Below are 22,332 nucleotides of genomic sequence, written 5' to 3'. Positions count from 1 at the left end.
CTTGACTGGTCAAGGCACAAAAGGGAGTTGATGCTTCTTGCTCCTCCCCTCTTCTCTGTCCCTTTCTCTCTCTCTCTCTAAAAATGAATAAATAAAATCTAAAAAAAATTTAAAAAAAAAGAACGGAAGAGAATAGAGGCTGTGTTCAAGAGGGGCTCAGAGGCTGCAAGGCCAGGCTGGTGTCCATACCACAAAGTATCATACTTTAAAAAGATATTAGTTTGTAAGAACATGTGATAAATAACTTCAAAATGCAATGGGTATTAACTTTTAAAGCATGCCTTTAACATTTACGTGAAATGTTTTTTGTACTCGTTCAATAGAAATTTATCTGGCCACTGGGTAAAGCTAGCAATAAAACTACCCGTCCGCAATGTGATCCACGCCCCCAGGAACTCAACGTAGGGGGAGCACAGCTCGGAATCTTCCCGACCACGTGCTCCTCCCACAACCTCATCTCCATGCTTCGTCCACCTGCTGCCCAGAAAACATGCAGCCTCCCTGATCCCATTTCCTGCACCTAGCCCTGTGAAGAAACCGCCCCCCTCAGCCATTATTAAACATCCACAAATGTTGCAAGCTCTCTTTTAAACAAGATCATTATTAAAATTAAAGTATTTAGGCCCTGGCCAGTTGGCTCAGTGGTAGAGTGTCAACCTGGCGTGCCAGAGTCCTGGGTTCAATTTCCAGCCAGAGCACACAGGAGAAGCACCCATCTGCTTCTCCACCCCTCCCCCTCTCCTTCCTCTCTGTCTCTCTCTTCCTCTCCTGCAGCCGAGACTCCATTGGAGCAAAGTTGGCCCGGGCGCTGAGGATGGCTCCATGGCCTCTGCCTCAGGCACTGGGATGGCTCTGGTCGGAACAGAGCAACACCCCAGATGGGTGGAGCACCGCCCCCTGGTGGGCATGCTGGGTAGATCCCGGTGAGCGCATGCAGAAGTCTGTCTGACTGCCTCCCCATGTGGGAGTCTGACTGCCTCCCCAGTGGGCGGCATCCTCTCCAACACCCTATTGTTAGAATGGTAGAAGAGGCATGAAAAATGGAAGAGAGCCTGACCTGTGGTGGTGCGGTGGGAGTAAAATTTATTTATTTATTTATTTTTTCTTTTTTGTATTTTTCTGAAGCTGGAAACGGGGAGAGACAGTCAGACAGACTCCCGCATGTGCCCGACCGGGATCCACCCGGCACGCCCACCAGGGGCGACGCTCTGCCCACCAGGGGGCGATGCTCTGCCCCTCCGGGGCGTCTCTCTGCGGCGACCAGAGCCACTCTAGCGCCTGGGGCAGAGGCCAAGGAGCCATCCCCAGCTCCCGGGCCATCTTTGCTCCAATGGAGCCTTGCCTGCGGGAGGGGAAGAGAGAGACAGAGAGGAAGGAGGGGGGGCGGGGGTGGAGAAGCAGATGGGCGCTTCTCCTATGTGCCCTGGCCGGGAATCGAACCCGGGTCCCCCGCACGCCAGGCCGACGCTCTACCGCTGAGCCAAGGGAGTAAAATTTAAAAAAGTAAAATTAAAGTATTTAAACTTTCAAGGAAATATATACTCAAAACTCATCACCTGCTATTATTTTTTTTTTTTTTACCAAATTTTACTATTATCTGTGATGCCTCTGGTCTCTGTAGAGCAGAAATGCTATAGTATGATGCATTACCTGTGCATCTGTCCCCCACTCTGAGTCCAGTGACTTCACATTAGTAGCTTGAAATTGACCAGAGTGGGTATATTCACACCACAAAAATTGGCAAATGCTACAAATCAGGATTTTCCCCAACCCAACCAATGGAATCCCCACCCACCCTGCAAATCAGTTATTAGCCAGCTCACCTCTGTCCACATCTAATTGATCAGTAAAGCTCTCACTCTAAAATTGTACCAGAATCTGACCACCTGTACCCCCTCTATGGCCACCACCTGGTCCCAGACTCCATCCTCTCTCACCTGGACAATTGACCCTCATCTCTCATCCTTCCTTCTGCCCTGCCACCCCCAACAGTCCATTTTCCACCCGGCAGCCAGAAAAACCTTCTCAACTGAAAGCACCGATGAACATCAAACCACATGAGACAAAGATGCCAATGCCTGCGTCACCTCTAACTTCCTCATCCCTCTCCCAGCCCCCTATAGTTTCTCCTCACTGATGCTGGGATCCTGTTCCAGCCTCTCCCTTGCTGTCTGGCCTACACAACTGGCCCCACCATCACAGGTCGCCTTCCTCTCACCACTTACATCTCCTCCCCAGGTGTCTCCTCCAAAAAGCCCTCCCTGATCTGCAGAAGCTACCCCCAGCCACTCTGTTACCCAGGGCCCATTTGATTTGTGCCTTTGCATAAACCTCCCTCTGCACTGATCTCCCAGAGCATATCTGTGTTTATCATGTGTCCTCACACATGTGGACAGGGTTCCTCTCTGCTCTATTCATAGCTGTATCCTCAACACCTAGTGCAATGCCTAGAACATAGTAGGTATTCAGTAAATATCTGAATCAATGAATGAATCCATAGAAGGATATCGAGGAACTCTAAAACAGTCATTGTCTTTGCACATCATGGGATTGAAAACAAAGGTTGGGAAACGTGGTCAGAGCCCACATTCCACACTTCCTCTGCTCTCTCCAGCCTGTCCTACCTTGGGTGCTCCCAGACTGTGGCTTCCTCTTACCTCCAACACAGTCTTGACATCCAACATGTTCCTTGCCCCTTCCCACAGCTCCTTCTTCCCTGGGGGCTTGTTGGGAGCAAGAGGGAAGAATTTCTGGCCCTGAGTCAGGGGAGGTGTCCCGGCAGGCGGGAGGCAGCACACACACGCCAGGGACCGCTCCAAATTCCAGCTCCCACGAGCCTGCTGGGAGCATGCCAAGCGGGGCCAGGGAGGGGCAGGGACTCTTCACAGTCAGGAGGGCACAGGGGAGCTTGGGGAAGGGCCAGGGGATGGGAGAAGCAGTCAGAGTGGATGTGGTGGGAGCCAGGCAAGCTGATATAGCTCACTGCCTCCCAGAGCCCAGATGGGAAGACTGAGGCCCCCTGGTGTCAAACTCTGAGCTCCTGACCTTGGAGAACAGGGGTGTTTGGGGGACAAGAGGGATGGGGGTGTCACTCTGTGACCAGAGATCAAATATCCAGAGAAAAGGGAAGTGTCTGAGGGGCTACTTAACATGAGACCCCCAGGAAAGAGCTCTGAACTAGCAATGGAGGAGCAGGGCAGGGGTCTTGAGCTGTCCCTGCCCTTGGTGGGACCAAGAAAGCCCCTTCCTCCCTGGCTCTGCCTGGAGTCCCCACTTATTCAATGGGGGATTGCCCTAGGTGGGTCCATAACGCTCAGCCACTTGTGAGTTCAGTGGGCCTGGCCTTTTCTGGGTCCCCTCTGCCCACCATTCCCTACTGGTCCTGGGTCAGGACCAGCTGCCATGAGCTCAGGCAAGGACCCTGCCCAGCTGTCAGCACAGGAGTTGCCACCAACATCCACACCAGCCCACCTGGCCTTTCACTGCACCACCCCACCACCGTCCCCGCCCTAGCCCCTGTGGCACCATGAACTCCAGGTGTGGCATCGGAACTACAGACAACTGGATCCAAACTTTTGGAATCACAGTGCCTTTGAAGTAGAAATTCTAGAACCATGGGTTCTTACAACCAGAAAATTCCAGGACCATAAAACATTGGACCATTTTTCGTTCCAGGCAGAAGAACTCCTAGAATGAAATAATTCCAGAAATGCAGCATCTTGCAACCAAAGATCAAAACCATGAAAACGAATTTAGGGAATTCTGGGAGCAAGAGCTCTTAGAAGCAGAAAATTCTCAAACAACAATCTCATTGTCCCAGAGGACATGGGCCTGCGTTCTTCCCATCACCCAGACTACAGACATCTAGGAGCAGAACAAGCCAGGGCCTGGAGGGGGCCGTTGCCTGTGGCCCCTGCCTTGGAATAGCAAGCATAGGAAGAGAGAGGGGAAGAGAAGGGGCGCTTCTGAGCAAACAGAAAGAGCTGAGGGCCCCTCTTTGGGGCCCTGAACTGCTACATTTGCCAAGAGAGGGAAGGAGAAGAAAAAGAAAGCCGTTGATGCCACAGGTTTGGGCGGCAGGTATGTGGTCACAGGGAGTGGCAGGGTCCCCCCACCCTCCCCAGCTGCAGGAGCTTGGAATTTTCTCCTGGCAGGAAAGGCCAGGAATTTCTCCTATGAATGGAAACAATCCTTGGCATCTGGCCCCTGAGGTGTGCAAGGTCTTTAACAATCACGCATTATTATCCTCCCCGCCTCACCCTCAGTCCAGTGCAGAGGGGAAACCGAGGCAGGTGGGGCCTCTGTCTAAACTGAGGACCGAACCTGAAGCTGCCCCTGGCAGACTCCCGTCATCCCCATCCCTGACCGCGAATGTCAAAGCACATCTGCTTTAGAACCTTCCCCCTACTCACACTACACACAGAGAGAGACTCAGAGACAGGGACACACACCCTTGGCCTCTGGGACTGGCTGCAGGAAGCACTCAGCTGTCCAAGCCTTTTTCACTTCAACTTTTCCTAAATTTGCTTTGAGGAAGTTGCTGCCGTCTTGGAGTTCTCCCTTCTCTCTCACGTGCTCCAGACCACATCCCTTCCCACCCTGATTCTCTGGAAACTTGAAGAACAGTGACGAAAAGAAAGGGAGTGGGGAAGAGACAGTAAACACGAGGAATAAGTTCAGTCTACAGATGGTAGCAGGTGCTGTGAAAAAGAGACACGGTGAACCCGCTGGGGCATCAGTGCCAGGGCGTAGGGTGCCACGGAGGTAGAGTAATTATGGAAAGCCTCACTGAGAAAGTGGCATCTCTGCAAATTTCTGCAGGACGGACAATCCAGAAAGAGGGAGAGTTAGTGCAAAGGCCCTGAGGCAGGAGGGAACCTGCCATGCTAGAGGAACATGGAGAAGAGAGCAGTGTGGCCTTGGATGAGTGCAGAGAGGGAGGGAGGCTGGGCCACCATGGTGACTTGGGCCTTCACTCTGCCTCCACTGGGGGCCCTTCAGGGTCTACTGCAGAGAATGGATGCATTTTATATATATATATAATTGTGGCAAATGGCAAACTACATGTAACATAAACTTTACTATCTTAACTATTTTTAAACATACATTTTAAGTGTGTCAAATATATATGCATTCTTATAACCCTTATCATCTTGTGAAACTGAAACTCAACATGGAGAAATGCAAGCTAACTTAAGTTTTAACAGAATTGCTCAGGCTGCTGGACGGGGAATAGACATGAGTGCTCAGAACGGAAGCGGGGAAACCAGACAGAAGGCACGAGAGGGTGCCGTGCTGCCCTGACCATCTGGGAGAACTTCAGAAAAATCTCTTTGTTCATTCTTAAATTTTCTTATTCATGCCTTCTGTCAATAACAAATAGTTATTGAACACCTACTATGTGCTCACTACTGTGCTGGGTGCAGAGGGCACAAAAATAGCACAAGAGATACAGCCACTGGCTGGAAAGATAGACTCGGAACCAAGAGAAGGAAAAATGATAATGCAGCAACAGCCACAGTGTGGGTGGCAAGTAAGAAGCAGAGGGGACAGAAAGAGTAAATATCAGAGGACCCTGACAGAGGTGGGAGTCAGGAGAAGCTTCCAGAAGGAGGTGACATTGGAGTCAAGCCCAGAGGATGAATTGGGGTTACCCACAGAAAATAAGGAGAAGCACTTCAGGCAGGGGTAACAGTCTGTACAGAGGCTCTGAGGCACTGGCCACCTGCCGCTGTGAAAGTCTTCCTCTCCTTCCTCTCCGCCAGGTAAAGATACCCAGAGGGGCCTGGGAGTGAAGTCCAGATTCCCCTCTGTGAAATGGAGGTCCCCCTAGTGCCTGCTTCCCCTAGAAGAGCAGCAAATGAGCTAGTGCAGGGCAAGCACCAGGTGTGGTGCCTGGCACACGGTGTACTACGAGCCACCAGGTAAACTTCTCCACCCCCACCCACAACCATCCTGGTCTGAGGAGGTGGAACCCTTTGTGATAAGGTGCAAGGGACAGTCTCAGGGAAGACTTCCCATAACCTACCCTCAACATTTCCACACACTTGCTTCCTGTGGTGCCTGATATCTATTACTAACTCATTCCTTTGAATTGTGCTTCCCAACCCTTTCTTGCATGCCTATTCAGATTAGCCCCGGTCAGGGTATTGCTCAGTCTTCACAGCTCAGCACAAGCATTCTCTTTCAGGAAGCCTTCCCTGATTGCTGCAGCTCACTGAATCGCTCTCTGTCTCTCTGTCTGTCCCTCCTCACACTGCACTGGCCTTTGGCCGTCAGCATCTCCCAATCTCAGAGCTGAAAAATTGTCAAACCCAGCCTTCCCTAAGCCCCCATGCTTCAAATGAGAAAACTGAGGCCTGCACATTGAGTTCTCAGGGCAGCTAGGACGAGGGCCAAACCATCCTGATGCCCAGCCTAGTCACCATCCCATACGACAACCAGCCAGTGCAGATCAGACTTGCCACTGGTGTTCGCAACATGAAGGAAATGTGAAGGCACCCACCATGCCTCAGGATTCATCTGGAAAATGCTCTCTTGCCAAGAGGTTCCTGTATAGCTGGTGTTCTTTTGTCCCCTGGCTGAAAAGGACCCCCAGGCTGAGGAGACACAGCTTATTGTGTCCGGTATGTGCTGTTGATCAGGCTTTTAAAGATAAAAGCAAAGCTGCAAACTTCCAAATTCAAAGTTTCATGTGAATCAAGCTCACCCTGAAAGGCAAACCAGTAGCTGGGGGGCTGATTGGCAGCTAATCGCTGCCTCTGGCTTGGTGGACCGTGGGTGTGGACCAGGCAGAGCCCCGTGATGGCTATGTGAGTCTGAGCAAGTCAACTGCTCTCTCTGAGACCTGGTTTTGCCATCTGTGAAATAGAAATAATACTGCCTTCTCATGTGGCAGCCACCCACTTGGTATTTACTGATGGAGAACGTGGGCAACACATTGGGTGTGCACCCCATGCCAGCAGCGGGGCTGGGCACACATCCTGTGTAGGATCCCAATGAATCCTCCCTCCAGCCCTATGAGTGTTTATGAGGCCCTGAGGGGAGACAGCCAGGACCCAGCCCTTGCCTGCTCTTGCCCCACTGCATGAAGCCACTTTGACACAACCACGAGGTCTGGGCAGGACAACTCTGGTGGCCCCACATGGTGGAGGCACAGCAGCTTGTGATGAGCTGGTGGCTAGTCTGGGGCCAAATTGTAAGGAGCCTTGAATGCCACACCAAGGTGCCTAACAGATAGAAATGCTTCATATATCTTTTGCATATATGAATCAATGAATGTGCAATGTAGAGCCACAGAAAGCTTCGGAGTGGAGGGGGCCTGCCTCTGATTATCTCTGTAAAGTGCTCAGGATAGTGCCTGGCCCAGGGAGGCAGAGAAGGTATTAGTCTTGGGGCTGGATCACTGTGCTTGCCTCTCCAGATCCTCGATTTACCCTCTCACCCTTTGTCCTGTGCCCCAGGTTGCTGACCTCTAGGGACGCATGAGCCCAGCAACTTTGCCAGCTTCTGGTTAGGTTCAGCCTGAGAGTCTCCAGCAGATCAGAAGGGGGAGGCCGGTTGGTAAGTGTTTAACAACCAGCTGTCTGGAAGAACAGCCCAAATGTAGTGTCACCAATTTCCCTGGTGTAAATGCTTCTACACGGTAGAGATAGACTCACAGGTAAATGGGTGCTGGCCTGATGTCTGAATGGGTCTTAATGTTGCCATGCTAGCATGTTCAGGGCCCTGGCCACATGAAAAATGGAGTGCTGTGTCAGTGTCAAGGGGTGCCCACAGGCACTGTTATGTGAATGGGCTCATGTCTCATCTGCTCTGGCTTCCCCCGAGAAGTGATGATAATGCACCTGCCCCTTGTCGAGGGGATTGCATGAGCAGGACAAGGCACATTCTTGTCTGGTGGGGTACCCAGAAGGTGATGGCTCTTCATACCATGACGATCGCACGTTCCCTGTGCTGTGCTCCAAGCTGGGTGACCTGGCTCCAAGGAGTGGCCTGATGGGGAGTGGGAGGGGCGCAGCTGCTAAGGAGCCATGAGGACAAGGCGGTGGCTAGTGAGGATGGGGAAGTCTCAGGCCGGCTATCTTTAGTGCCTTCTCTCATAGCGCTTTTCTCTGCTGGCTGTGTGGGGCTGGGGCATTGAGGCGCCACTTCTCCAAAGTCACATGAAGCCAGTGACCTGAAGCCAGCTGTGAGGACAGGGCCCTAGGAGGATGAGGCTGGCTGTGGTCGGCTCCCCACCCCCACCTGTCTGCTAGCAGCCCCAGGGCAGCATCCCTTACTGCCCCCATCTATCACTAAGCAGGGGCCCACGTGAGCCTGTGAGGGGCTGGGGCATACTGGGACAGCAGTGGCCGCTGGGGAGTGGCACCCTCTCCCCATCTCACAGGAGCCTCCAGGCCCCCACAGTGGAGAGCAGTGCAGTACAGTGGTTCACATTGAATTTCCAGAGCTGGGATTTGAAGCCCTGCTTCACAGCTCCTAAAAGCCTGAGCTGAGAGGCTGTTGCTCCATGCCTCAGTTTCCTCATTGTGAAATCAGGAGTGGTGACAGGAACTCGGACTCACAGCTCACAGCTCACAGACTGCTGTGACCACTCAGTGAGATGCAGCAACTGAGACATCCGGCAGAACATACATACTCTGGCTCTGTGTTCCTCAAAGTGTTCTCTCTCTCTAGACTCCCACATTCCCCATCTGTGAAATGGGAATAGTGGTTGTAAGGATTAGATAAAGGAACTCTGAAAGAGGCTAGCAAAAGGTTTGGCACAGGGTAGGTGGTCAATCAGAGCACCCCACTCCTCCCTTGAGGTGAAATGTGCCTTACAGACCCCTAGCAGCATAATGAGGGTTAGGGTCAAGAGGTGCCAGGCTCAAATTCCAACCCCATGAAATGCCTGGGGAACCCGGTCTGGGACACCCAGACACATGCACAAACATGGGTGAATCCCAGAGACATAGAGAATAACATTTATTGAGCACTTACTATGTGCCAGGCCCTCACTAGGGAAGCAGAAGGGAGCCAGTCCTGCCTTCACTGAGCTCCCTCAGACCCTGCTCTGGGGAGCTGCCTCCCAAGAATTTGAGCCCAGAAGCCTCGCTCCCACCTAAGGGCCTTTGCACCTGCTGTTGCCACTGCTTAGGTTGTCACTGTAGGCTGAATCCTTTACACTCTCAGGTTTCCCATATATATTGTGTGCCCCTGGGCAAGTTGCTCATCCTCTCTGAGCCCCAGTTTCTCATCTGTGAAATGAGGTGATAATAGAAACTGCCTGAAAGGGTAGAAGGTCATATTTATATACTAAAGTACTTAGGACAGTGTCTGATATCGGTAAGGTATTCACAATTACTACGACCCCGCTGGCTTGGGCATGGCATTCAAAGTCATTGTGAGTACTGGTTATTGTGAGCCAGGGGCTGATGAATTTGGGCCTTGGGCAGTGTTGTGCTGGTGGGCCCAGGGGGCTGATGAATGCTGAGAACATGACATTTTAACATTTCTGGTGTGTTAACAGGCCCTGGATGTTTCCGGGGTGCTGCTTCCCTCACTCCTAGACTCCTGGGCGTTCCTCCCCTGTCAACCCTCCAGCCTTGCTTTTGAGCCTGCTGTTGAAAGGGCGGGGATAGCTATTTGGGCTGCTGGGAGCAGGCCAGGATACTGGACCTGGCAGGGAGAGGCACGATGCTGGAGACTGTGAGTGACAGCCTGAGCAGGGAGACACCACATGGAGGGCAGGGAACCCACTGAAGATTTAGACGAATAGCTATGTGCTGAGAGCCAGTGGAAGGGGAATGGGGGTAAGAGAGCAGAGGGCCCAGCAGCGCAGCCCCCCACTGTCAAGCTCGTCAGCATGGATCGAGTGGAAAACACTTTAAGGTGTGCCCACCAGGTGGCAGCCAGCTACCCAACCCCCCACCCCCAAGGCTATCACCAGGTGAGCTCAGCAAAGTCACCGGTTGTCGTGCCTTTTAAGGCGATGGTGGCTCCTGCCACCTCCTTGTTCCCACTTGCTCAGAAATTCCCAACAGGTTTAAAAAAATTTTTTTTCCAGGAGGAATGGAATGAGATCTTTGTTCTATCACCACAGGATTCCAGCGAGGCCTGTCTAGGGGTTCTGGTGACAGGAAGCACAGGCCAACAGGCACTCAGAGACGCACCCTCAGCGACAAGCACAGGCACAGACTACAAGAGACAGAGACAGCTGCCCCATCAACCACAGGCCCACGAAATGCTTGGGGACCCCAGCCTGGGACACCCAGACACATGCACAAACATGGGTGAATCCCAGAGACATAGAGAATAACATTTATTGAGCACTTACTATGTGCCAGGCCCTCACTAGGGAAGCAGAAGGGAGCCAGTCCTGCCTTCACTGAGCTTCCTCAGACCTTGCTCTGGGGAGCTGCCTCCCAAGAATTTGAGCCCAGAAGCCTCGCTCCCACCTAAGGGCCTTTGCACCTGCTGTTCCCACTGCTTAGGTTGTCACTGTGGGCTGAATCCTTTACACTCTCAGGTTTCCCATGCCCCTATCACCCCCCCCCCCCCAGTGGCCTGTTTTATTTCTTCATAGCATTCATCACTCCTAAATCTCTGTTTACCAATGTTTACTGTCTGCAACTCCCAACTAGAAATTAAGGTCCTTGAGAGAAGGGCCTTGAGTTCTCCATCGCTCCCAGCACCTGCCGGACTGCTGTGTCCACAGTAGCACTCAGTATTTCTTAAGTGAAGCTGATCACACACACACACACACACGCACACGCACACGCACACGCACGCGGTTGCTTTCACACTGGCCCCAGGAAGCCCTTGTTGTTCATCTTAACCACATAACTCCAGCTGATCTGTGCACCCACTGAGTCTTCCTCATTTGGTGCCCAAATCACCACCGAGGTAGCAAGTCACCACTAGATGTGACTAAGGCTTGAAACTGTTTTGGGATGTGTCCAAGGTCATTCACTGGCCACGGGCAGGGCAGAAATTAGGATGGGGGTTATGGGAATGATCAGGAGCCAAAGGCTCAGCCACCTGGTCAAGCAAGCCTGCCCCTGAAAATGACTTTCTATGCGTGTGTCACATACAGGGGGACACATGACTATGGTGACAGCCTGTTACCTGTGTATCTGTGGTACTGCATGTGAATATGTTCTCAGCCTAGAAGGGCGCAAGCTACTCTTCTTGGGGAGAGGGGAACTTTTGTCCGCTGTACCCTACAGCCCCAGAAGTGCCCAAGCTACCTGTACCTACAACTGAACAGAGCCCTGGACAGGGCGAGACCGGCCAGAATCAGACCAGCAAAGCCCTTCCTACCTGGGCTGGGTGGGCAGCTGCACTCCAGGGCAGGCCTAAAGGTGGGAGGGGAGGCCCACCAGGATGAGCAAGGGCAGTAGGTGCAGCCTGCTCAGCATCCTCCCCAGGACCTGACTACAAACGGACTCCCGCAGAAGCAGAGCCCAAGCCCCTTTCGTAGCTCTGCCTTGGGCAGGTCCTGACCCCTCTGGTTGTGGGCTTGGCTCCCAGAAGTGGAGCATCATAGGACACCCTGAGGGGAGGCACTCTGCCCCCTTCAAAGCCAGTAGGGAGGCAATCTTGCAGAACCGAGGAGCTGGTCCAGCTGGGTGTCACTCTCGCCCCCTGGTGGCTCCATCCTGAAGTGCAGCTCCAGGCACTAAATCCTGAACAGGTGGGAAGCACTATGGAATTAGTGGGAGGGGGTCTTCTGTATTAGCCCAGAAGTGACTGCTTAGGTTCAATCCAAGTTCAGAAGGGGCTTCAGAAATGTTGAGCAGACACATGGGGGACCTAGGCCAAGGACTCCTGCTCAGTTTACTCCAAGCCTCCCCCTGCCTCAGGACCCCATCAATAATCTCCTCTGGATCTTGAACTATATTTTAAAGCCTTCATTCGTGGGGGTGCCACGCTTATTGGAAACCAGACAATGTGGACCACCTCCATTAAGAACCAGTACATGGGCCTGACCTGTGGTGTAGTGGATAAGTGTCAATCTGAAATGCTGAAGTCACCAGTTAAACAACCTGGACAAGGCATATATGGCAGTTGACGCTTCCTGCTCCTCCCTATCAACCCCACCCCATCACTTTTCATAATAGAACCAGAACCCAGGTGACTGGTTTAGCTACCAGACTGCACAGGGCAGTCAGTGGCTCCAGCTGTTCTCTGCCCTCAGCAGTGACAGATGCAGGGAACAGCCTTTAAATGCTGTTGGGGTTCACTGAGACCAATTCGATCCCTAAAAAGTAGGTCAAATCATAGGCGTGGCTGTTCTAGAAAAGCCAACGCTCAATATTCAATGTCTAGCCTGGTCAACGGCACACATTCAACATGCTGACAGTACAAGATAGACACCTCCAGCAAGGTGTGGGGCTGACCCAAATCCCCCAGGGAGACCCAGACCTAAATGGACCTGGACAGGGCATTTACCCTATACATGGCCACAGACTCCTCTTGAATAAAGCTGGGTGAACCCATTAAAACCACCAGGGCCTACCTGAGCCAATACAGTACTGAAGTGTTTCCACCCAGCACCAGGTGCAGGGCGGGCCTACATGACAGCCCCTCTCCCACCAGTCCTCTGCCAGTGTCAAAACCTGGCTGCAGGCCACGAGAGAACCTCAGCAAGCCGTAACTGGATCCTGCTCCTGCCTGGATTAACTAAATTGCTCATTTGCACACTCGACAGAAACGTCATGGAACAGCAAGTCCTCACCACCTTCCCATCTCCACAGCTGCCACCCAAGCTGTGCAAACACTGCTACAGCTGATCCCCCTCCGCTTCACCCAGGTGACAAACATTTTGCACAAAGCTTACTGCCCCAGGCTAGTTTCAAAAGTTCAAGGCAGACCCAGACTAGGCTTTAGTCTACCCCTACACCAGTCTGCTCCAAGTACTGGGCCAGGCAGGGGGCAGGGCAAAGGAGGCACACGGGTGTAAGGGGCCAAGGGCAGCCTGCTCGGGGAGCACGAGGGCCATGTGAAAGCAGTCAACACTGGAGAAAGTCAAATCAGAGGCAGATTATCAATGGAAAATAATTTTTATTGCAACCCCACCAGCTGCACAATCTATTCCTAACATTAGGCTCCTTCTTCCTTTGCAATTCGGTCTTTCTTAAGTGGTCCCTGTAAGAAAAGGTACAGGTGACAAAGTTAGAGGTGGAGAAAAAGGCAGGCTGTTGATTAAGAACAAGCCACACCCTACTAAGATCAGAGATTCTGGGCCAGTCTCCCCAGCTCCAGATGGGCAGAAGGCAGGCTGACAGATGACGGTAACTGCATGCCACGCCAACCTGAGCCCAAGGACAGCCAGGTAGGTGCTCACCATGAACGCCTTCTTCTCTTCCACTGTCTGGAAGCGGCCATGGCCAAACTTGGAGGTGGTGTCAATAAACTTAAGGTCAATCTTCTCCAGGGCCCGCCGTTTGGTCTGCACCAGCAAGGACTGTGGGCCAAGGAGAAAGATTAGTTCTGATCAAGGCTTTTCTCCACACCATCTTATTTCATAGGCCTAAGAGAACAGAAGATCAACTCTCATTGTTGGGCTGGTTGTAGCCAAGGAACTGGCTTCACATATGAAAACAGAAGCAAACAGCTGGGCCATGCTGGAATTTCCTCCTCCGAGACTTCAAAGAACAGCAGATCCGCTTCTTTTCCTTTGAAGTCTCCTCCTTAACAAAGCTCAGCCTATCTGCTGGACTGTGCTCCTTATGCTAATAAACTTCTCTGCCCTCCTCCCCAGGTTCCTGGTACCCCCTGGGCCCCCAATCTTACCTTGCGGAGGGTGAGCACTCGCTTCTTAGTTCCCACCACACAGCCTTTCAGCATGACAAAGTCATTGGTCACTTCACCATAGTGGACAAAGCCACCCTGGGAAAAAGCAAGACCATTAAGTCAGTATAGCTAAGAATGGGTAAGACCTGTTCTCAGAAGGCAGGCAGCAAGGAAGGTCTCTGCAGTACATTCAGGCACTCATTCCAGAGCCTCATCACGAAACAGGTAGGCCAGCGATTCCACTTCTCACCAACCAGTGGACAGATGACAGGCTCTTTGCAGGAAACAGAGCTGGCTGCTATACAGGAACCAATTAATTGACTGCAACACAGCCTCATGAATCAACCAGCCCCATAGGTGAAAAGAACGAGAGAAATCTGCCAGTCCCAGGACTTCAGAGGCTTTGAGAAGACAGCTTCCATTACTCACCAGAGGATTGATGCTCTTGTCAGACAGGTCATAATCAGTGGAGGCATTGTTCTTGATCAGTTTGCCATCTTTGATGAGGTAACCCTGGCCAATCTTATAGATCTGAATAAGGGAATGAGTGTAAACTCTTGGGAAAGGGGAAATGGGAGACTCACACATATCCCCTAGACCAGGGGTCTCAAAATCGCGGCCCGCCGAACAATTTTGTGCGGCCCGCAGACTAATCCACGGGCTTACTTAATTTTATCCAAAATATTTTGAACTTTGTGGATTAGTCTGCGGGCCGCACAAAATTGTTCGGCGGGCCGCATGCGGCCCGCGAGTTTGAGACCCCTGCCCTAGACCAGTGGTCCCCAACCTTTTTTGGGCCACGGACCAGTTTAATGTCAGAAAATATTTTCATGGACCGGCCTTTAGGGTGGGACGGATAACTGCACAAAATAAAATTATGTGACCAGCGTAAAAACTGTGGTATTTTTAAATATAATTGTTGACCTTACGAGACAAGTGTCAAGAGCCAGTCTTAGACAGATGTAACAGAGGGAATCTGGGCATTTTTAAAAAATAAAACATCGTTCAGACTTAAATATAAATAAAATGAAAATAATATAAGGTATTTACTTTCTCTGTGTACCGGTACCAGTTCGCGGCCCGGGGGTTGGGGACCACTGCCCTAGACAGAGGATGGCAAAGCTGCCATTAGGAACAAGTAGCCCCCCCCAGCAGTAGAGCTAGCCAGCAAAGGACTCTGGGAAAGCAACTCTGGCCTAGATCCTCTGGGGTCCAGGCTCAGAAGATTCTGCTATCCAACTGAGGCAGTGGACAGAAGCCTGACACTCCATGAGAAGGGACAAGGCTCTTACTGCCAGTCACTCCAAGGTCAACTGCACCAGAACCACCTTTGAGGGTGGTACCTTACAAATTACAGCACCAGAGAGCAAGAACTGTGCCCACTGCACGAGCGGCTAAATCCATGTGATGCTCAGAATCTTCACCACCAATGAAGTGCAGTGCCAGGGACCGGAATCCTCACTCCCATTATATTGGGATCCCTTTCCCCCTTCCCCCTCCCAGCATTCAACTATCCCGATGGCCACCCCCAGCACCTCACCTTCTTATTGATCTCGGTGCGATGATGGTAGCCTTTCTGCCCAGCTCGGGCCACAGAGAAGGCCACCCGGGCAGGATGCCATGCCCCAATACAGGCAACCTTGCGCAGCCCTCGGTGGGTCTTGCGGGGCAGCTTCTTGGTGTGCCAGCGGCTGGTGACCCCTGGAATAGACATGCTGTTACTGGGATGTTTGGCACTCATGCCATTGGCCCTTTCCTGCTAGGAAGACCCACTTGAGTTCATTGCTTAGTCAACATATGCAATCAACTACTGGATAAGTTTTAATAACAAAGATAGGTTTAATTTGCCTGTTACCCTCTAATGGTCCCATTGTCCCAAGTTGACTATCTGTCTAGTTCTAAATGTGCAAAGAACAGGTCTTCGAAATTAGTCCTTTACTAGGTCACATCCCCAGCCACCCGACCACAGGACTGTTCTCAGAAGGAAGGCAGCAAGGAATGTTTCCGCAGCATGACTCGGGCGCTGTGCCCAGCGCTCATTCCAGAGCCTCATCACCAAACAGCTGGGTCGGAGACCCCTTCTCCCAAGATTTAACCACAGCATTTGGCCACTGCAAAGCTCACCTTTGTAGCCTTTGCCCTTGGTCACCCCAATGACATCTATCATCTCGTCCTGTCCAAACACCTGGTTAACAGGGACCTGCTGCTCTAGTTTCTCACGGGCCCAGTCCAGTTTTTCGGCCACTGTGCCTCCATTCACTTGGACCTCCATGAGGTGGGCCTTCTTCTGGCGCAGAGGAAGCAGACGCATCTAGGAGGAAATGGATGCAGCTTAGCTCCGAGCTCCAAGCTGTTCTCCCACACGAGTCACCTTCTTGTGTTGTGACTCCCCAATGAGTAGAATTCCCTTTAAATTCTGATGAGCCAACTCGTAACAGACACACGGGGCCCACATCAAGGGAGGTCAACTTAACTAGATCCTGGCCACCAACTAGCTGAATGTTCCTGATCATAGCCCTAGTTTACTTTGGCCATCTACCTACTTCACTCTACTATCAACAAGACACTTATACTTTGGACAGCAGGACAGCACTACAGCTAAGAGCATAAACCGTAACATTTAGAAAACAAACCCAAACCTAAAACTTTTAGTTAAGACATGCCAGTGCTAGCCTACAGAACTTTCTTCAGTGATGGACTACTATAAATCTGTGCTATGGTTGTCAATAACTACATAGGGTCACTGAGCACTCAGAATCAGGGTGTATGCCCAGGAGTGTGTCCAGACTACAAAAGAGGCACCCACTGTAACCAAGCCAAGAGCTCCTTTGGCCAGGTTAGAAATGCATACGGCCAGTGTTCATGAGTCACACTCATTCCTTAAAATGGGGCCTGGTTTCCCTAATTTAAGAGTCAACATGGACACAGTGCCCCCTGCTGGCAAGTGAAAGTCAACCCACAAGTCCTAGAGGTACTATATACCCTTTCTTAGGCCCCTGTGCAATGGGCCTTAACCTGACCCCAGGAACCCAGGATTCAAGGGCAGACCAATGTCTGGGCTATGTTGCTGTGTAACTTCAAACAACCCCCAGGCTGCTCACTGATTTATCTCCTCCACTAGGAAATTAAGTTTGAGGAACCTGAACCAATCTAACAACCCCCTAAAATCCAGAGGCTTGGCATAAAATCAGTTTGTGCTGAGGACAAACTCAAGATAACAGAATTTCCCAAATAGGTGACTCCCAATATTCAAAGCCCCACCTCCACAGACAGGAAGCAGCAGACACATCTGCTCTCTGGGCACACTGGCGAGCACTCACCTGGGTGTGCGCGATGACGCGGATGACCTGGCAATACTTCTTCATGCTGTTGAAGTCCTTCTCCAGCTGCTTCTTGCCATCATCATCCTGCCATTTCTTGCAGTATTTGGTAAAGGCCTTCTTCTTAGATTTATGCCTTCAGGAGCAGAGCAGAGATGGGGAAGGGGACCGGGTGCAGGCCTTCATCACCCCACCACGGGATGAGAGGAAGGCATATGGGCACCACGTGGGGATAGGGCTCATTGCCGGCTTCTAAGGAGCCTTTTCCACTGGCAAGCGGAGCCTGGATGGAGCTCATCGGGCAAAGCCGAGCGGAGCTGAGCAGAGGTCCACAAGATTAATATATGTCACAAACATTCAAACACACACTAATTCATGCTCCAGTCTAGCCATTACCCAGACCACACCCCAGGCAGATGGACTAGGGAAGTTACACTGCTATCTGCTCGTTTCTAACTATTAGTAGTTCCCAGCAACCAAGAAAATACTGCAAACCAAGTCCTCAGCCAACACCCACTAAGCTGAATATTCAAGTCTTATGGTGCTGCTCCCAGCCCAGGAAGCCACCAGCTGCTCAAGGCTGTCCCTAGGAACTGTTTTATTCCAGAGGCAACAAACCCCAACACCAGAGCAGCTCCTCCCTGCTAGAGCCAAGAAGCCCCTACACAGATGTTCCTTCTCTCCAGCCCTTAACCTAGGGTGTGCATGGTGTCCCCTCCCTTACCAGTTCTTATAGAAGCGCCTTTTGCACTCATCACTGATATGCTCAGCAAAGATGGTTTTGAAAGTACGGAGGCCTCGAGGGGTTTCCACATAGCCCACAATGCCCACAATCACCATGGGCGGTGTCTCCACAATGGTCACAGCCTCCACAACTTCCTTCTTGTTCACCTCTGCAAAGAAAGCAGGCAGTCAGAACTGAATGGACTAACTATAATCCCCAAAGAGGGGTGTCCTGTAGAAAACGTGAGGTGCTCACATAGGCCAAGTGGATGACTTACTTCAGATAACAGGGAAGGTTAGAGAAACGAGCCCATGTCAGCAGTCTACACTACCAAGGGATGCCCTTATTACATACACTGACCTTTTCCTTTTCACTGATTTTAGAGCAGGGGTGGGGGAAGGGGCAGGTGGGGAACATGAAGCATCAACTCAGTTGCCTCACTTTAGTTGTTCACTGATTTGGGGGGGGGGGGCTCGTCCGGGATATGAAAGTTGTTTAGATTTTTATGTCCTATGTGTCTTGACTGGACAAGCCCAGGTTTACAAACCAGCAACCTCAGCACTCCAGATGGACGCTTCATCTACTGCACCGCCACAGGCCAGGCCATACACTGACATTTTTAATGAAAATAGAAAGTATATAACTCTATAATGGCAAATTAACAGCCTGGCTTCAGTTCTTGTCTACCATAGAAATCTCTAGAGGCAAACAAATTCCTTATCACTTAAACAATGCAAGATCCTAAGTATAATGGGGTTTCATAATACCACTATACTCAGGTAGATATTAACTACCTAACAGTAATAGCTACCATGGATAAGGAACCAATGCCGTGTCCTCCTACTTGGTGACTTCTACTTCAAACTTCACAACCCAAAGACAGGTAGTACACAAACTTTTTAAGTCAGCATACTTCTGTATGCTGTGACTTTTGTCAAATTTACCCACATCATACTCCTTGAGTTCAATACATTCCTTCACCTACACTTGGGAGGGCCAGCCACTTGTAGCCTAGTAATATTAATCAGTCCTAAAATACATTCATTTCTCTATTTCTATCAGCTACTGAGATACTGTTGATCTCTTAAGTCTGCCCTCTGGCAGTTTGGCCCCAACTAGTCTGGTGCCCCCACCCCCCAACCAGCTTGAAGAATACAATTTGTACATACTGGATCCTGGCCTATCGACCTCCCGCACGATGTGGGTCATGCCAGCCTTGTAGCCCAGGAAGGCTGTGAGGTGGACAGGCTTAGAGGAGTCATCCTTGGGGAAGCTCTTCACCTTCCCGCGGTGCCGGCTGCTGCGTTTCCGAGGTAAGAAGCCCAGGGATCCATGCCTGGGAGCTGAGAACTTCCTGTGAGACTAGGAGATGACCAACATCAATACCTGAATTTATAACTCACTTCTTGATTCCTACCTGTCTAAATGATCCTATGAGCAGCCTCAGCAATGCTCAATCAAACCAGAAACCCAGCAACTGAATTAGAATAATTTGACTCCTTTTTTTCAGGATCACACATCCTAAAGCTGTATTCACCTAGGTTTAACTTTTACCTCAAATCCTCATTTTATCATTTAGCAAAATGAAAACACCCACTTTTCTATAAATAGGAAAAAAGCACACCAAACTTAAAAAAACTAGTTTACAGGTGCCTTTATGATGCAATCAAAGACTTAACCACGAAAGGGACTTTTGAGACAAATGGATGGGTAGCGGGTAATAATAGTACTAAAGGCTCCTCTGACTATAATACATAGGCCACTAGAACTCGACAGAGCCAAATCAGAACATGACAATCAGCACACATTCTCTGTCCGCCCGTCAGTAAGTTCATCATCTGTGGTTCCTGGGAACTCTAGAGGCCTAAGGAGTTGTTCCAACCGCCCTACACATTTAAAAACGAGGACTCAACAACCTCCGCCTAACTGCCGAAAGTCTCCCCTCCTCCCTGCTGCTTCGATTTCTGCACCTCCCAGTTTGGTAAGAATTAAAGTGCCAAGCGGCCCCACTTAAGGTCCTCCTGGCCCAAGTGCTCATGGACTCCAATCTCGATAAGCACTAACGTGGTGAGATCAAGACCCAGAAATAATCCATGGCTTGAAAACTGCCGGGCCTGGGTCCCCCAGCTCCCGCTCCGAGGCCTTTCGCCAGCCGACCAGTAGGCCCAAACCCAACCATAGGCCTGAGTGTTTCCCGAAAATCGTACTGAATGCGGATCTCGCTGAGTGCCCCGCGCTACCAGAGCAGGCCCCCGGCGCTGGGTGAGCCGAGATGGCGGCGATGCGATGCGGCCTGAGCCACGCCGCCACTGCACACAAGAAGGAAGGGGCCTTACTACGTACCATGCTGCCGCCTAACGTTGCCGGTAGAGGTCGGGTGGAGATCGGCGCGCAATTTATAAAGGGCAGTCTGGCCCCGCCTCTTCCGGCGTGCGAGCGCGCACCCGCGGCGGAAGTCGGGTCGGGGGACTGATGTCGGTTGCTATTTCCACGCACACTCGTCGTCGCCTAAAACTTGTTCCCAGCTAGTTATGGATTACGGAGGCAAGAGTTAGAACCTCTACGGCGAGTGGCTGGGTTCAAACTTAGTGAAAAGCTTCGGAAAGGCTGACAAAGGGCTGTAATGCAGTGAGTCTGTGGCGATAGGAAGCAGCCAAATTTGATGAAATGTGCCATTCCGCTGAAGGAAGATGGCTGCGTCGCTTCTTTTCACATGAAATGTAGTCACCGCTGTATTGAATAACCCAGCTGTGGGCTTCAGTCCAAAGCAATTTCACACGTGCCCATTTCCGTCCCACACAGTAGGTCAGTTTTGTTGCCCTTTTGCAAGCACACTGAGTTGGAACGAGTTGCACTGCTCTCACCTGCTCTGAGTTGGAGAAAAAAGACTGAACCCCTGGCTTTCTGGCTCCCAACCCAGAGCCGCTTCCGCGACACCAACTTGCCTCTAATGCATCCTGATTTGGGGCACCCCTTCTTCAAACCCCATCTTGGCCACTCCTCCACTGTCCAGCTGCAGTGGCCCTAGCTTGGTTCTGACAGTCTCCGAAGTGGCAAAATGTCTCATTACCCGGGATCATGGGTCCAGCTGCCCACCCACAGGGAACTTGGCTGGTCTTCCCTGCTTTCCAGACCCTCTGCATGAAGGACCCTCTCTGATGTCTGCCTGGGCTCCCAGGTGACTCGGGAAGCTCCTATCTGCTCTCCCTGTCTCCAAGCTTGACCCTCCAAAATCTTTCCGAGAATCAAATCTCATCTTGTTACTTCCCATGCCTTCACCTGCTCAGGATTAAGCCTAATTCCTGAGGCTGCTATCACCAACTCTGTCCCAACTGGCTACTGCTATCTCACTGCTAAGGGCGAGCACACACTCTCCCTTATATCACTTTACACCTCCATCCCACCCTATCTTGTTCTTTGATTCTGAATTCCGGGCCTGGCCATTGCAATCTCACACCGTTGTTTAAAAAAAACTTACTCTCATTAAGCTCCCACCGTCCCTGAGGGGCAAGGCTGACAGATTCTCAGTCCCTTAATGGAAATCTTTGGGGCCAGAAGTGTTTCCAAATTAAGCTCTTTTCCTGTTTTAGATAATATCGCACAATATGGTGCACATATTGTATATTATGTAATCCTCCCAAAACTCTTTGATGAAACAATTCTGTAAAGAAACATGAATATTCACATGAAGTGGGATAAATATAAATCACCTCCCATTAATTAGTTTGAGGCTGACTTAGCTGCCTAAAAAAAATTCAGGTCAATTTAGTTTTTTTTCACCAAGTGACTTAGGAAGGTTTTTTTTATATCAGAATTGTAGAGAAGGCAATAATATGATCCATATTGTCTCCTCTTACCAAGAAAAGTAAGTTTCAGGCCAAGAGAAAATAATTTGACAAAAATTACCCAATTCATGAAGGGCAGAATTCAAGTCTGAGTCTACATTGTTTTTTTCATGACATTAGACTAGGGGTTCAGTAGCCCCTTCACTAGAAAAGGAGCTCTGGATCCTGAGTGTTTCATTTACTCAGCAAGAAATTCTTACCGAAGCTCCGAAGCTCCGTGGTTTAGGTACTGAACAGGCTGTGGGAACAGAGTAGATTGAGATGGTCACCATCACAAACCAAATAAGACTATTTAAAATTGTGATGAGATGCCCTGGCTGGATAGCTCAATTGGTTAGAGAATCACCCTGAGGCACAGAGGTTGCTGGTTCAATCCCTGGTCAGGGCACATACAGGAACAGATTGATGTGTCCCCCCCCCCCTCTCTCTCCCTTCCTTGCTCTCTAAAACCAATAAAATAAACACATTAAAACTGTGATGAGGGTTAAAAAAGATTTAACAAACAATGTCACTGAAGGTCCTGGACAAACTATTCCCAAAAGGAATTCCCTCTCAGCAGTCATGAGAAAGTACCATGCCAATTGTGCAAAAAGCTCACTGGGATATCACAATGGGCCTCAGTTTCTCCATATGTCAAATAAGAGATTCATTCATTCATTCA

At 50.7% G+C, this 22,332-nt stretch overlaps 1 protein-coding gene and 4 non-coding genes across 5 annotated transcripts; all 5 read right to left on the bottom strand.

Moving 5' to 3' along the window:
- Window positions 1-13,030: 13,030 nt before the first annotated feature.
- Window positions 13,031-20,321, bottom strand: RPL3 (ribosomal protein L3). The gene is made up of 10 exons (XM_066257701.1): window positions 20,170-20,321; window positions 18,996-19,188; window positions 17,827-17,995; window positions 17,103-17,238; window positions 15,907-16,093; window positions 15,323-15,483; window positions 14,212-14,313; window positions 13,783-13,878; window positions 13,334-13,453; window positions 13,031-13,134 (listed from the first exon to the last, which is right to left on the bottom strand). Exons 1-10 carry the CDS (start codon window positions 20,170-20,172, stop codon window positions 13,090-13,092), a joined length of 1,212 nt encoding a protein of 403 aa, XP_066113798.1. The 5' UTR covers window positions 20,173-20,321; the 3' UTR covers window positions 13,031-13,089.
- On the bottom strand, window positions 13,928-14,008 carry LOC136321315 (small nucleolar RNA U83B). The gene has a single exon (XR_010728579.1). It is a non-coding gene; the product is annotated as a small nucleolar RNA U83B (small nucleolar RNA).
- Window positions 15,753-15,846, bottom strand: LOC136321314 (small nucleolar RNA U83B). Its single transcript, XR_010728578.1, has one exon. It is a non-coding gene; the product is annotated as a small nucleolar RNA U83B (small nucleolar RNA).
- LOC136321339 (small nucleolar RNA U82P) lies at window positions 17,239-17,294 on the bottom strand. The gene has a single exon (XR_010728600.1). It is a non-coding gene; the product is annotated as a small nucleolar RNA U82P (small nucleolar RNA).
- LOC136321156 (small nucleolar RNA SNORD43) lies at window positions 19,606-19,669 on the bottom strand. Its single transcript, XR_010728446.1, has one exon. It is a non-coding gene; the product is annotated as a small nucleolar RNA SNORD43 (small nucleolar RNA).
- Window positions 20,322-22,332: the final 2,011 nt, after the last annotated feature.

The sequence above is a fragment of the Saccopteryx bilineata genome, chromosome 1 (assembly GCF_036850765.1).
Source record: "Saccopteryx bilineata isolate mSacBil1 chromosome 1, mSacBil1_pri_phased_curated, whole genome shotgun sequence".
Classification (NCBI taxonomy): Eukaryota; Metazoa; Chordata; class Mammalia; order Chiroptera; family Emballonuridae; genus Saccopteryx; species Saccopteryx bilineata.
The sequence above is the reverse complement of the archived record's forward strand: the minus strand, read 5'-3'. Positions and strand labels throughout refer to the sequence as shown.